Below are 15,211 nucleotides of genomic sequence, written 5' to 3' on the forward strand. Positions count from 1 at the left end.
GTCCTTACACACCCAGTCCCCCTGTCACCCTGTTCGGCTTAGTCAGTGGAGTTGGGGGATGTACACAGCCTCAAAACATGAGCTCTATGCTTGCCGTTGTGCAATGCATCCTCCCCAAAGCCCTAAAGAATCCTACATATACACAAAAACACACATGAACATTGATCTATGTATATCTATAGACATAAATGAGCATCTAAATGTTCTAGTCATTTGAGGTATGCATTTTACATATAAATTAAACATACCACATTTTGAGTTTGAAATTGATAAATTATTTTATTTTTAATATTGATTTCAATTCAAAAGATTATATGTTTTTTTAACATTAAACAAATTGTCAAAATAGCCTTATTGTTCATTAAATTCTAAAATATTTTTAAAATTGGCAAAGCTGTCATCTTAATATGTAGATTAATCGAGCAAATCGTTTCTTAGTTGTTCAAATAGAACTTCAAATATTATAGAGACTCAACCATAAATATATATTTATGGAATTTTGATGTAAAATTGGAACAGTTCCACTGACATTAATAAAGTGCACATTTAAAAATTTATTTTAATATTTTGTTTTAAAAAAAATACACTCTTATAAATTATTCAGTAACTTCTAATTAAATAGTTTTATGTGATTGTACGCTTCGAACATGAATATTTCTTGCAGAGTGAAACGTGGTGGATAAACAAGTACCCATCTATGAAATGGACGCATTATATAATACGTGTCATGCTGCATGTCGTTCAAATACTAAAGCTTATCCAATAGAACATACCTCAGAGTACCATAGGATCCTATATATATATATAGGTCATTGTCTCAATGGAGCACATTACGTTGCAGATTGTTTGGAATTGAATAGAGATATCGACCAGTGAAAAGGGTGATCCCAGAGTAATAGGTAGTTAATTATCAGGTAGGAAAAATGAGTTCGGATGACGCTCCCATGTCGAAAGAAGCTCAAATGAGGCTCAAACGTGGAGCCATGAAAGGAGGGCTCAGCACCAAGGAAGGTACCCGTGAGCCAACAGACGAAGAAGTCAAGGAGAAAGGGCTCATGCCCAAGGAATCCCAGGTGTAACTAATTAGCCTTATTCTTTTCCTATTCTTGTTCTGGATCCTTCAATTACTTCCTGTATTCTGTGTGTTTTCAAATTGTACGTCATTGAATGTATAATTTATTGGCAAGGGCTAACCAGCCATATATTGAGTCATAAATGCCTTGCCATCTATGTATGTGGTGCATGTCAGTGGGATGGCATACATAACTCCGGCGGGTGACCTCGTGTTTCCGGTGACATACGCGGGACCCACCAACGAGGGCCCGCCTGCCCCGTCTCGTTTTTGACTCTGGCGGCCAGCATGTGTTTCCGGTGGAGTATGCGGAGGAGTAGTCGGAGAATGTGTTTCAGGCCGCGTGGGGATGAGCATTGACGCAGATAATTAATTACGTACATTTATCTGCAGTTCGTCGTTTTACTCGCTGCTCCCAACACCAATCATAAAGCCGCGCGATTCACCGATTTGAATTTGAATTGATTTATCGCGCCAATTTCATTTTCATTTGCAGTCAATATACGAGGATTGAATCGTGGAGTTTGGGTTGTTTTGTTACAGTGTTGTGGAATCGAGTTTGTTTGAGGTTAAGGAATGGGATGCAATGGACAAAACCTTTATGGGGCACCAGGGCTCTTCTTCCTCAATCACTTTGGATGGGTATGAAGGGTAATTCCCCATGGATATTTCTACGCGGTTATGGATTGCTTCTGCGAGAAGACATGGAGCCACACTCCGCAGTACAAGATCGGATACTGCCAGCAGTGTCCAGAGAAGGTGTCATGGCCCGTGGAATTAGGGCAATTGCCCTCTCCATACTTCAACGCTGGAATGTTTGTTTTTGAGCCGAGTCAGCTGACATTCGATTGCCTTTTGGAAACTCTGATGGCTACTGTGCCAACGCCCTTCGCAGAACAGGTCTGGATCTGTTCTCATTTCAGTGAGGATCATGCACATTTTTGTTTGGTTTACCAGATCTAATTTTGACTAAATTGTGGTATATGTTTTGTAGGATTTCTTGAATATGTATTTTGAGAAGATATACAAGCCCATTCCTCTGGTGTACAATCTGGTTCTAGCCATGATGTGGCGGCATCCCGAGAACGTGGACTTGGACACTGTCAAAGTTGTTCACTACTGTGCTGCTGTAAGCTTTCTTTTCACTGCAAATTTGGGTTCGATAGAAACAATATGATTTATATATGAAAGATGAGATAGGTGTTCTGAGCGTACAGGGTTATATTAATGGATGAATGTGGATGTGCAGGGATCGAAGCCGTATATTGGTTAGCCCTTGCCTTTGCAAAACAAGTCTCTGTGGGAGGAGAATTTTGTGGCCAGACTTTGAAGATGCATGAGATGAATTGGTGACACAGGGAAGATGACAAAAAATAAGTCTTAAATTCTTATCAAATCATTTATAGTTAACAATGTGGACTGAGAATGAAAATATTAATGGTATTAATCTTTTGGTGTTGTGATATCGATTGCAGGGGATTATTGGAAGAGATTTGAGAGACTTTTAAAATATTCCATGGTATTTTCCGAATGCAGATGAGCTTAGAAAAACGGTAAATAAGTGTGGAGCTTTTGAGATTGAGAGTTTAAAGTGTGCGAGAGGGTGCCGAGTATGCGTGAGGAAGATTTTGAAGAGTATATTAAGAACCCAAAAATGTTTAGTTGTGTGAAATCCAATTTATTCAAGAGCTTTGTGTGTAGTTTGGTTGAAGCCCACATTGGCAAGGAATCTACAGAGATTTTTTCAGGTTTTTTCCTGAGAAGGCCTTAGCACTTCCACTGTGCAATCCACCTTCTAGTCTGTCCCATACATTGTCGCTTAACTTATAAGAAAGTAGTCGACAATGTCTACAAAATCATTTGAATTTTTATATGAGAAGGAATAAATTTACGTGAGAGGTAATCCTTTTGATCAAGATATTTATGTGGATTTGTAATATTATTTAGTATTCTTATTATTAAAACGACGGGGCCAATCTGTTATAACAAGTGATAAAATTTGAGATTTTTTTTTTAATTGTATATTTAAAATGCAAATAAAATAGTCCAATTTCATTCTTGTCTATTCAATTAGGAAATATTTTGAAATTTATAATTGAGTTACCCTCAAGTCAAAGTTAGTAAAGTCGGACTTAAAGGGAAGCCAATAATTAAACCTGCTGATTTTGAAAGTTCTGCTAATTTTGTAAGCCTCTCCATGAATTGTTTTTTATTTTTAAATTAGTGGTTTGTTTGGTACATTTCACTGTTTTAAAATTTTATTTGAGGTATAAAAAGCTAACAATTAGTTGTTTTTTATTTTATTCTAAAATAGGTGGCTTATATATATATATATATATATATATATATGGGAAATAAAAAACTAACCATCATATTTAATTTAATTTTTAATTATGTTTTGTGGAGATGATAAAGTGGATTCATAGTAAATTATAAAATTATTTTATGTAAATGATATTATTTTAATTATAAAAATAAAATTAATAAAAATTATTACTATTATTATTTAATAGTTTGTTTTATTTTTTATTTTTAAATTGTAGATAAACATTTGTATTTATTTTATTTTAATTTTTCGAAAATTTTAAATAATAATTGATTAATTTTGTATTAGTAAATAGTTTTAGTAAAAATGAACTATACGTTTATAAGTGATGTTATAAGGAATTTTTAATTATAAGTTACTTTATAAGGAAATTTTAATTAAAATTTAAATATCTAATTTAAATTTAATCTAATAAATGTAATTGATCAAGAGGACTCTTTTAAGTGATGTGATTGAGAGGATTGGAAGGTTCAATATTGATGCAACCCCATAGCGATCACTGAAGAAACCTAGACCATCTCAAAAAGGTCCCCCAAAATGGCTCACCAAAACACTTGAAAGTATTCATTTTGATGAGGTCGAAAAGAGAGGAACCATATTAGGTATTTAAATTTTAATTAGAAATTAGTTATCATATTATATATTGATTGAACATGCTTAGATTTTATTAGCATTTTTTGATGAGTAAGGTTTCATTATGTTAAATATATATTGGCTTCATTGGCTTGTTATATTTGGCTTGATTCTCATAGATATCATAGTTACGTTTGAAGAGCTATGTGATAATTCCAGTGCATCAATGAATTTATATTTTTGCATAGCCATAGATTTCAGTATCATTTTTTATTTTTTTTTATTATATGCGAGCTGTTGTTTGAAAATTAGCCTAATTGATAAAAGTAATCAAGGCAGTGAGAGTGCCATTCACCAATTTTCTAAGAGAAGAAGGCCCCAACCTCTTGAAAATTGTCTTTTTACCTTAAACCTTTCAAACACCATAGTTCTTTGCTTTCATTTACTTCTCTTCTAGAATAGAATGATGATTCAAGTACATGCTAGTTAAAGAGATGAGTAGAAGACTATGAGCAACCACTCATCTTCACTCTCATAGATGAGGAAGGTTGTAGTGCATTCTCATCCCTATAACTAGTATTGGCTCTATATTAACTAAGTTGAGTAAAAGATTGTCAGAATGTCCACTTGCCTCCACCAAGAAGGAAGGCCCTAGTGCATTAGTTATCCTTTTTTATTGAAAACCCCTTTGATCATTTTCCCATCATTTGAGTGAAAACTTGGAATTTTTGAGATGATTGCATAGAGAAGTTGGATTTGTGTGAGAGATCATAGTATATGCCTAGTTTGAAGTATTCTTAAATCAAGTAAGAGTGATTTCATTACAAGCTTGTGTGAATATGTTAAGAGTTTTGTTTCATGATTCTTGAATTGAGTTGTTAGTTTTGATTTAGAAGTGACAAATAATCTAACTTAACTCATATTACATACTTTAGTGTGCTTCAAAGTTTACAAACACTAAATTGATATAAAATCATGTCGACTCACAAACACCCCTTCAAATTAGGGGGGGGGGGGGGGGGGAATGTTATACACCTAATCCTTTGGGATTGGTTAGATAACTTGTAAATATGTAAATAAAAGGAAATATGAGTAGTTATAAAAGGAATCGACCTTGGAAGATGAAATAAAGGGTCACTCTTGTATGTTATATAAGTCTATTTTCATCAATGCAATATCAATATGATTCACGACTCATATTCCTTGGCTCGACAAATTGAAACACGAAAAACCATATAATTCTTCTCTTGAATCAGAAATCGTTGATCTTAGATGAGTCATTAGTGATTTGGCTAAGCAAAGGCAGAATGATGTTCATTCCATGGCTCCACCCTCATCTTCTATATTGGATTATTTAATTATGTCAATTTAAGCTTGTCAAATCATTGACATAATAGCCCCAATAAATATGCTAGAGTCTAAATGATATTCATGGTAGAAAACACAAGTTTTTTGGCCTTATTAATCAACTTTTGTTATAAATTTTAAAGTCTTAAATTTTCTCCCTTGTAAAAGGTGCACAATGGCAAAACCTCCCCTCTCGCTTTGCTGATGTGTTAATGCGTCAAATTTAAAGCATCGACATGAAAAACATCTAGCAGACGATCAGTTGGTTGGTCACCTCATAGGTGTGGCTAGATATGCAATCTAAGTTATGGAAGAATGTTAAGTATCGATTTGGTACACTATTGAACGAATTAAGTTTATGTCAGATGGTGGAAGCATAGATCTGATGAATGCCAATATGATGGAACCCAATAATTATTTGAACACAATGATTCATTTCTTATGGGAAGAAAAAATTATGAGAATTCCTGGCTATGGGTTTGATGGAACACTAAAACATCATACCCATAGCTATGGGTTTAATGCTTTGCATGTAGAGCATTAAATGGGGATGCTACATTATGCTTGGAGGTGGTTATGCTTTGGATGCTACATTTTACTATATAACCCCTTTTATACCCCCAAACATATACACCCATCGATGCCCTATATCACTCCCCAATACCTATAGACCCCTTAATTCTCTACATCACCCTCCAATATCTATACACCCCTCGATACCCTACATCAACCTCTAATATCTATACACCCCTTGATACCCTACATCACCCCCCAATACCATTATGTTGACTTTATTTTTCGCAATTTTAAATGTCCCTTTAATAAGGTATTGCTCCACAATATGAATCGCTCCAAGTAAAAATACCCCTTATTTTTACTAGAGATGCTCTTTTATTCTGCCAATACCAATAACCACCCCGCCTCCTCTCCCCCCCCCAACACCCCCCAAACCCAATACCCTACACCCCCTTCCCAATACTTACAATTCATTGACTTTATTTTCACAATTTTAAATGCTCCTTTATGGATGAATGTAATAAGATATTGATCCACAGAGGGAAGCCCTCTTAGAAGGCGAGCGATCAAAGTCCTTAAAAAGATCCATTTTCGTATTTAAATAAGATGTAATAGTTTCATGATGCATTTTTGTTCCACTAATGGAGCAATAGCTACAACCCCCTTGAGGAGGAAAGTCCTCTATATATATCTTCAACTTTATCACTCAAGAAAGAAGTGGATTCCCCAATAATTTACCTCATTTTGACTAAAGCTAATATCTAAATTCAATTCATTTAGACAAAATTATCTCTTTGATTTTGATTTGGTTTCTTTTTTTCCTAATAAAAAATTATCTAAAACATAGCATCAAGCAAATTATAAATATCCTAAAAAATATCATTTGTTACACTTAAATGTTATGTTCTCATAATCCAAAGAATATCTTTAAAAAAAAAAAAAACATATAACTATATTTTATACCAATTACGATTATCTCCAACTTTACATATATTTTCACATAAAAAACAATACCCTTGTTATATTAAATTTAATTAATTTAAGAAAAAAAATGAAGTCCTCACCACATATTCCTAATTGATTGTAAAAAAATATCAAACTCGCACAATCATTTGTTATACTCTATAATGAATTTCCAAATTCCCATCTTGCCAAATTTTGTGGTACTGTCCTTCTCAGTCAGAATCTATTTTGAAGTTGCTAAATTGATTTATAGAAGCAATATGGACTGACCATGCAATGATGTCCTGTCAAAGGTACATTGAAGAATTAAGAGCATTAGAAGATAGTCTCATCCTTATCATTGATGAAGCTTCTGAGGGTTATCTCACGGAGAATACAAAGGATAGACTTGTTCAGCTGGAATCTAGAAAAAAAAAAAAAATTGTATGAACAAGAAGCTACTTGGAGACTTAAGAGTAGTATTGTTTGGCTTATGGCAAGAGATGACAATACAAAAAAAATTCATAATGTTGCAAAAGGCAAGAAATCTACAAATACTATATGGGAACTGCATGACCTAGAAGGTAATAGAGCCTCTTTGTTTGAAGATCTTGCAAATATGGGAAAGTCTCATTTTGAATCCTTGTTTAAATAACCTCGATAAGCAATGATAACAGAAGTTGTGTGATTGCCTTCTTTTTTCCTAGTTTTTCAAATAATGTAAAGAATGCGCCTATAATGGAGGAAATGACATCTGAAGAATTAAAAGAGGTGTTCTCAATTTTTCAAAAGGACAAGAGTCTTGGTCTTGACAAGTGGTGAGTGAAAATTTTCATTGCTTTTTATGAACTAATTGGAGATGATATTCTTTGTGTTGTGGAAAAATTATGAACTACAGGGTTGGTTCTATATTCATTTAATAGTACTTTTATCGCTTAAATTCCAAAAGTAGACAACCCTACTACTTTTGACGAGTTTCAACACATATCTCTATGTGATTGTGTATATAAGGTCATTGCCCATCATTTAAAGCCAATCTTATCTAAAGCGATATCAAAAGAGTAGTTTAGCTTCCTTGAAGGGTGTCAGATCCATGAAGCTATTGGAGTAGCCAAGGAAGGACTACATAGTCTAAAATTAAGGAATATCAAAGGTGCAATTCTAAAGATTTACCTTTCAAAAGTATATGATCGAGTAAGTTGGATCTATATTTGTCTCTTACTTACACATCTGGGGTTTAGTATTCCAATTGTAAACTGGATTATGAGCTACATAACCTTTATTTCCTTCATTGTTCTGATAAATTGATCAACCCATGATCAACCTCACCTTTCTTTCATGCTCAAAGAGGTCTTTCGGCAAGTTTGATGTCAATTATCACCTCTTCTATTTTTATTGGTCACTAAAGGATTAAGTCAAATTCTTGGGAGGCTAAAAGAAGTGGTTCTTTGAAAGGATTATTGTTGGCATTGTGATGCATGTGTTGTACTTGATGGCAACCCTCTCATAGACGAACATCTCACTTATATATGCCAAAGAAGCAGTTATCGGGAGGAATCGGGCCTATATAACCCTTGGATGCATGGTTTAACTCTATCGGGAGTTGTTCGGGCGATCAAATCCCATATATGCATTCATTAATACTATCGGGAGGTGTTTGGGCACTTAAAACCCATATATATATATATATATATATATATATATATATATGTATATGTATATGTATGTATGTATTACATAATAATCAATAGCATGTATGCATTGGACCCGACGGCATATCGCTTTTGGTTTATAATAATATTGCATCCGCAGTATATCGCAATGCATAAAGGGTTGCCCACCCCAATCCTCCGATTGCGATAAGAGGTGGCGGACCCGATGGAAGCATTAAAGGCAGCATATATTAACATCGCATTCGTGGTAATCCATTGCGATAACATATGGACCCGATGGCATTTCAAATGTGGTTTATAATAATATCGCATTCGCAGAATGTCGCAATGTATATAGGGTCGTCCACCCCAATCCTCCGATTGCGATAAGAGGTGGCAGACCCGATGGAAGCTTTAAAGGGATTTTATAATAACATCGCATCCGCGGTGATCGCACAGTTTATAAAAGCCTTCCACTTCAAATTTCCGATAGCGATGAAAACAGCGGACCCGATATATATATAAAGGCTGGTTAATGGGCATGTCGCATCCGATCCATCGGATTGGACGTCGGGAATAGGTCATGATATGGGCATGCGCTGGTAGCGATGAGAAGCGGACCCGATATAGTATTATTATGGGTTCATTCAGTTTAAAGTCCGCCTTTTTTTGTTTGGACCGTTTTCATCGTTTTCCCGCTTAAGCCTTTTTCTTAAGAGATCGGTCAAAACAGTTGCGCCACAGGATTACAGATCCTCTGGTTTCGACTCATGGTTTTATCAAAATCATGACTATATAAGAAGAAAAGAGATCCTTTGGCAACGCATTGATTATGAATTGAAGATCTTAAGGGAGAATTGATTGGCATTCTTGTGATCGGTTAAGGAGCAATTACTGATCAAGGAGAATGCGCGTAGAACAGAGCAAAGGATCGCAGGCTTGAAGTTCAGACATTTCTTCGAGAGAAATCGCATTGCTTCAGGTGTATTGCAGTTCAGGTTCTGGGTGCGCATATTGGGTTTGTCTTGTGCCTAGCCTCCGGGTGCACTGTTATATGTATATCTTCTGCATTGTGTTCTGATTTCGGCATAAACAACCTCTGTTTTAATGGGTGACCAGATCGAGCATTTATTTATATTTTGATATAGTGCTTGGGTTGGCGCTTGGGTGATTTTGAAAGATATGTTGTATAAAGAAAATATATATTGATCTAATGCCTGGGTAATTCTGAAGATTTGTTTATACTTGATGACCATTTGATCTTCTTGGATCCAGTCTGAAAATTAATGAAACGTGGTCCTTGAACGAAGTAGGGGGTTGTAGCTCCTTCCAGGAGAGACTGGAAAACGAGAGAGGGTTGTAGCCCTCTGCAGGTTGCAACTTGCGTACTGGTAAAGGACTGCACCAGTAAAAATTCATTGTAAAAGAAATTCTATTTGAAAGAAGACAGAGACATATTGCAGCAGGTGGTTTTCACCCACATTGGGTTTCCACCTTATATCAGGTGTTCCGTTGTGTGACAATCTGTTTTTAACTGTTCTTGTTCATCATTTTATGGTACTGACATACAAGTTAATTATCAATTTTGGAAGAATAATTTAAAGCATAAATCTGGATAATTTATTGAAAAGAAATTAATAATACTGATTCACCCCCCCCTCTCAGTATTATTTCCAACAATTATGTGTATTTTTTGGGCTTCTCACTTCAAATTTACTATTTGTAGATAACATTCTCATCTTTTGTGATGTTACAAGAAGATATTCTACAACCATCAAATATGCACTTGCTCTTTTGAAGTTGTTAAAGGTATTAAGATTAACATAACAAAATCTACTTTATCTATTTGTGGGTTGAATGTTGAAGATATGGATTTTTATCAAGGTATGTTTCCCTTTGTCACAGATGAGATTGTTGTGGGATTGAAATATTTTGGATTTAAGTTAAAACCTAACTCATATAAATTTGCAGAAGGATTTTGGTTAATAGAAAAAATTGAAAAAAGGCTTAAAAATTGGAGCTTAAGATGGCTTTCTAGAGCTGGAAGACTTTTTCTTATTAAATCAGTCCTTGAGGCAATATTAGTTTCTTGGATGTGGCTTTCCTAGATTCCAAAAGGCATATTAAACAAGATAAAAAAAACGTTGTAATCTTTTATGGTCAAGTTTATCAGATCAATCTATTCTTCCATGGGTAATCCAGATAATAATAGTTGCTCCTAAAGATTTTGGAGGTTAGGGTTTAAAGGACTTACATTTTTTTTCAAAAGCTTTAGCAACTAAAGTTGGTTGGAAATTACTAAAAACTCACTCTCATTGGACGAAAGTGGTGTATATCTAATATATACACCCTATGCAGTGAGAGGACTAGATTTTCTTACCCAATAAATTGAAAAGCAATGTTTTTATCATTTGGAAAGTTGTTCTCTCGTAATTTTTATTGATTGATTCAAGCCTAGCTTGGAAAGTGGGTGATGGATCACATTTAAAGGTTGATCAATCCTTGGATTGGAATTCATATTGATCACAGACTTCTTGAACATTTGATTGAATATCTACATGGTAATGACCTCGCTTACTTGAGTCAAATTGTAGATCTAGCACAAACAAATCTATGGAATCGAGGTTGGGTTTTGAAAGATCATTTAGGCATACCCATGCATCTTCATCATTTCTAGATTAGATACATTGGCAGTTTACCTGCAACACATCTCATATTAGCTCAAGAGGAGGATGAGTTGGTTTGGTCCCATGATTCCTAAGGGGTTTATACGCTAAAATTTGGATATGCTTTTCTTATATCTGATAGATTGTAGGATGTTCATGAGGACTGGTGGGAACTTTTATGGAAAATTAAAGTTCCCAACTTGGGAGAATTTAACAAGGAGATGTTTTCAAGGCCCAAACAAATGTGTCCTATGCAAAGTTGATGATTCAAGAATCTCTCAATCATTTATTCTTACTGTGTCCTTATTTTAAAGGTGTTTGGAAATATGTTATGAAAAAGTTCATATTTGCAGGTATTTGGTTAGGTGAAGAGTTAATGGAGGTATGTATTCAGTGGACTCATTGAGGGAGAACAAATTGTATCAAGTATTGCCTCTTTTAATAGTTTGGGGAGTTTGGCTTGCAAGAAATAGAGCTATCTTTGAAGATGACATCTTTAACATTGAAGTTTTTGCGACACAAATTTTAGTTGTTTATGACCTTCTCTTGAAGGACCAAAGAGATAATAACAATAGAATCCTAAATCCAACAGTCGTTGATAGATCTCATCCTTGGGAATTCTTTGATGGGACTTCGCAAGGAGACACTTTTGGATGTGGGGGAGGATTTGTATTACATATTTTGGAAACTCATTTATTTTCTCTAAAAATGGGTTTGGGAGCAAGTTCCAACAAACTATGCACAACTCTTATCCTCAAAATTGTTGTTTATGTTTACAATTGAGAATAGAGTAGATAGTCTTTCTAAAAAAAATTATGATTGGATTTTGGGACCTCATAGATCAAAAAACAACAACAAAATGATCAGCTCTATCAATTTTATCATAAACCATTCATTAATAAAATTGATTAAATATAACAATTTTCTTTAAGTTCACATACTTCAACAACATTTTGTAAGACTTTTTAGTATATCTCCATTTATTCATACTTATCTCATATAACAATTACACGTACCAACATTGTTTTGATATTTATATTTAGTTTTATTATAGTTATTTTGGAAAACGATGACTATATAACCCCTCTTTCTAGAATCCTAATAAATCATCATATTTAAATGCATATATATATATAAAAAAAATTACACCTTTTTCCTACCCAAAAAAACTATATAACATTGCTGATGACTAATGATGAAAGATACCAGTGAAGTTTGGCTTTTACTAGCCATCAGGGTTTACTAAATTTTATAATAATTCATAATTACGTCACATTGCATGCGTGTAAATATTTTCATATCGATGCAGAATTAAATGAAAATTAAATATTTTTTGAATTACAGAAAACGAAAGAGTAACCATGTACGTCCAGTCATACAAATGTCAATTTGTATATTTACAAATATTAAATAAATTCGATTAATTTACAACCAATAACTGTAAGCGCAACAGCAATATCCTCATCTTTGAGTACATACAGTATGATCTTCTTTATGATATACAAATTGTCCCCGTCTATGCCGGTGGATTAAAATATACATATATAAATATCTTATGCTACAGGCGACTTCTGCAAATTTGAAATCTCTTAAGCTGCAGGCGGTGCAGGCATTAAGTTGGGATTTGTTGCCGTCGCAGCAGCAAAGAATGAATTAGTAGCCACTCGTTGCAGATCATTTGATTTTCCATCCAACTCTGAAATTGGATCTGGAATTATGTCGCATGATCCCGAGTGATCCAACGAGGGGTCATTGTATATGTCCCACCATTTCTGCACCAGCGTCTTTATTTCTTCCCTCTCCATATTTTCCTCCTCCCCACTGTACCTCCACGGCTTCGATCCCTGCACATCCACATTCATCGATTAATATAACCCTGTACGCTCAGAACACCTATCTCGTCTTTCATATATAAATCATATTGTTTCTATCGAACCCAAATTTGCAGTGAAAAGAAAGCTTACAGCAGCACAGTAGTGAACAACTTTGACAGTGTCCAAGTCCACGTTCTCGGGATGCCGCCACATCATGGCTAGAACCAGATTGTACACCAGAGGAATGGGCTTGTATATCTTCTCAAAATACATATTCAAGAAATCCTACAAAACATATACCACAATTTAATCAAAATTAGATCTGGTAAACCAAACAAAAATGTGCATGATCCTCACTGAAATGAGAACAGATCCAGACCTGTTCTGCGAAGGGCGTTGGCACAGTAGCCATCAGAGTTTCCAAAAGGCAGTCGAATGTCAGCTGACTCGGCTCAAAAACAAACATTCCAGCGTTGAAGTATGGAGAGGGCCGTTGCCCTAATTCCACGGGCCATGACACCTTCTCTGGACACTGCTGGCAGTATCCGATCTTGTACTACGGAGTGTGGCTCCATGTCTTCTCGCAGAAGCAATCCATAACCGCGTAGAAATATCCATGGGGAATTACCCTTCATACCCATCCAAAGTGATTGAGGAAGAAGAGCCCTGGTGCCCCATAAAGGTTTTGTCCATTGCATCCCATTCCTTAACCTCAAACAAACTCGATTCCACAACACTGTAACAAAACAACCCAAACTCCACGATTCAATCCTCGTATATTGACTGCAAATGAAAATGAAATTGGCGCGATAAATCAATTCAAATTCAAATCGGTGAATCGCGCGGCTTTATGATTGGTGTTGGGAGCAGCGAGTAAAACGACGGACTGCAGAGAAATGTACGTAATTAATTATCTGCGTCAATGCTCATCCCCACGCGGCCTGAAACACATTCTCCGACTACTCCTCCGCATACTCCACCGGAAACACATGCTGGCCGCCGGAGTCAAAAACGAGACGGGGCGGGCGGGCCCTCGTTGGTGGGTCCCGCGTATGTCACCGGAAACACGAGGTCACCCGCCGGAGTTATGTATGCCATCCCACTGACATGCACCACATACATAGATGGCAAGGCATTTATGACTCAATATATGGCTGGTTAGCCCTTGCCAATAAATTATACATTCAATGACGTACAATTTGAAAACACACAGAATACAGGAAGTAATTGAAGGATCCAGAACAAGAATAGGAAAAGAATAAGGCTAATTAGTTACACCTGGGATTCCTTGGGCATGAGCCCTTTCTCCTTGACTTCTTCGTCTGTTGGCTCACGGGTACCTTCCTTGGTGCTGAGCCCTCCTTTCATGGCTCCACGTTTGAGCCTCATTTGAGCTTCTTCTGACATGGGAGCGTCATCCGAACTCATTTTTCCTACCTGATAATTAACTACCTATTACTCTGGGATCACCCTTTTCACTGGTCGATATCTCTATTCAATTCCGAACAATCTGCAACGTAATGTGCTCCATTGAGACAATGACCTATATATATATATAGGATCCTATGGTACTCTGAGGTATGTTCTATTGGATAAGCTTTAGTATTCGAACGACATGCAGCATGACACGTATTATATAATGCGTCCATTTCATAGATGGGTACTTGTTTATCCACCACGTTTCACTCTGCAAGAAATATTCATGTTCGAAGCGTACAATCACATAAAGCTATTTAATTAGAAGTTACTGAATAATTTATAAGAGTGTATTTTTTTAAAAACAAAATATTAAAATAAATTTTTAAATGTGCACTTTATTAATGTCAGTGGAACTGTTCCAATTTTACATCAAAATTCCATAAATATATATTTATGGTTGAGTCTCTATAATATTTGAAGTTCTATTTGAACAACTAAGAAACGATTTGCTCGATTAATCTACATATTAAGACGACAGCTTTGCCCATCCAAAGTGATTGAGGAAGAAGAGTCCTGGTGCCCCATAAAGGTTTTGTCCATTGCATCCCATTCCTTAACCTCAAACAAACTCGATTCCACAACACTGTAACAAAACAACCCAAACTCCACGATTCAATCCTCGTATATTGACTGCAAATGAAAATGAAATTGGCGCGATAAATCAATTCAAATTCAAATCGGTGAATCGCGCGGCTTCATGATTGGTGTTGGGAGCAGCGAGTAAAACGACGGACTGCGGAGAAATGTACGTAATTAATTATCTGCGTCAATGCTCATCCCCACGCGGCCTGAAACACATTCTCCAACTACTCCTCCGCATACTC

At 35.6% G+C, this 15,211-nt stretch overlaps 2 protein-coding genes across 2 annotated transcripts; one reads left to right on the top strand and one right to left on the bottom strand.

Moving 5' to 3' along the window:
• The first annotated feature begins 1,753 nt into the window (after window positions 1-1,753).
• Window positions 1,754-2,345, top strand: LOC149238490 (galactinol synthase 2-like). Its single transcript, XM_089369577.1, has 3 exons — window positions 1,754-1,972; window positions 2,067-2,201; window positions 2,322-2,345. The coding sequence occupies exons 1-3, from the start codon at window positions 1,754-1,756 to the stop codon at window positions 2,343-2,345; spliced, it is 378 nt and encodes a 125-aa protein (XP_089225703.1).
• A 10,338-nt stretch (window positions 2,346-12,683) lies between these two features.
• On the bottom strand, window positions 12,684-14,336 carry LOC149238491 (galactinol synthase 4-like). Its single transcript, XM_089369578.1, has 4 exons — window positions 14,187-14,336; window positions 13,288-13,464; window positions 13,059-13,193; window positions 12,684-12,938 (listed from the first exon to the last, which is right to left on the bottom strand). Exons 1-4 carry the CDS (start codon window positions 14,334-14,336, stop codon window positions 12,684-12,686), a joined length of 717 nt encoding a protein of 238 aa, XP_089225704.1.
• Between the last annotated feature and the right edge of the window lie 875 nt (window positions 14,337-15,211).

The sequence above is a fragment of the Pinus tabuliformis genome, chromosome 8, assembly GCF_031772625.1.
Source record: "Pinus tabuliformis cultivar Carrire ecotype Pingquan chromosome 8, CPIR1, whole genome shotgun sequence".
Taxonomy (NCBI): Eukaryota; Viridiplantae; Streptophyta; class Pinopsida; order Pinales; family Pinaceae; genus Pinus; species Pinus tabuliformis.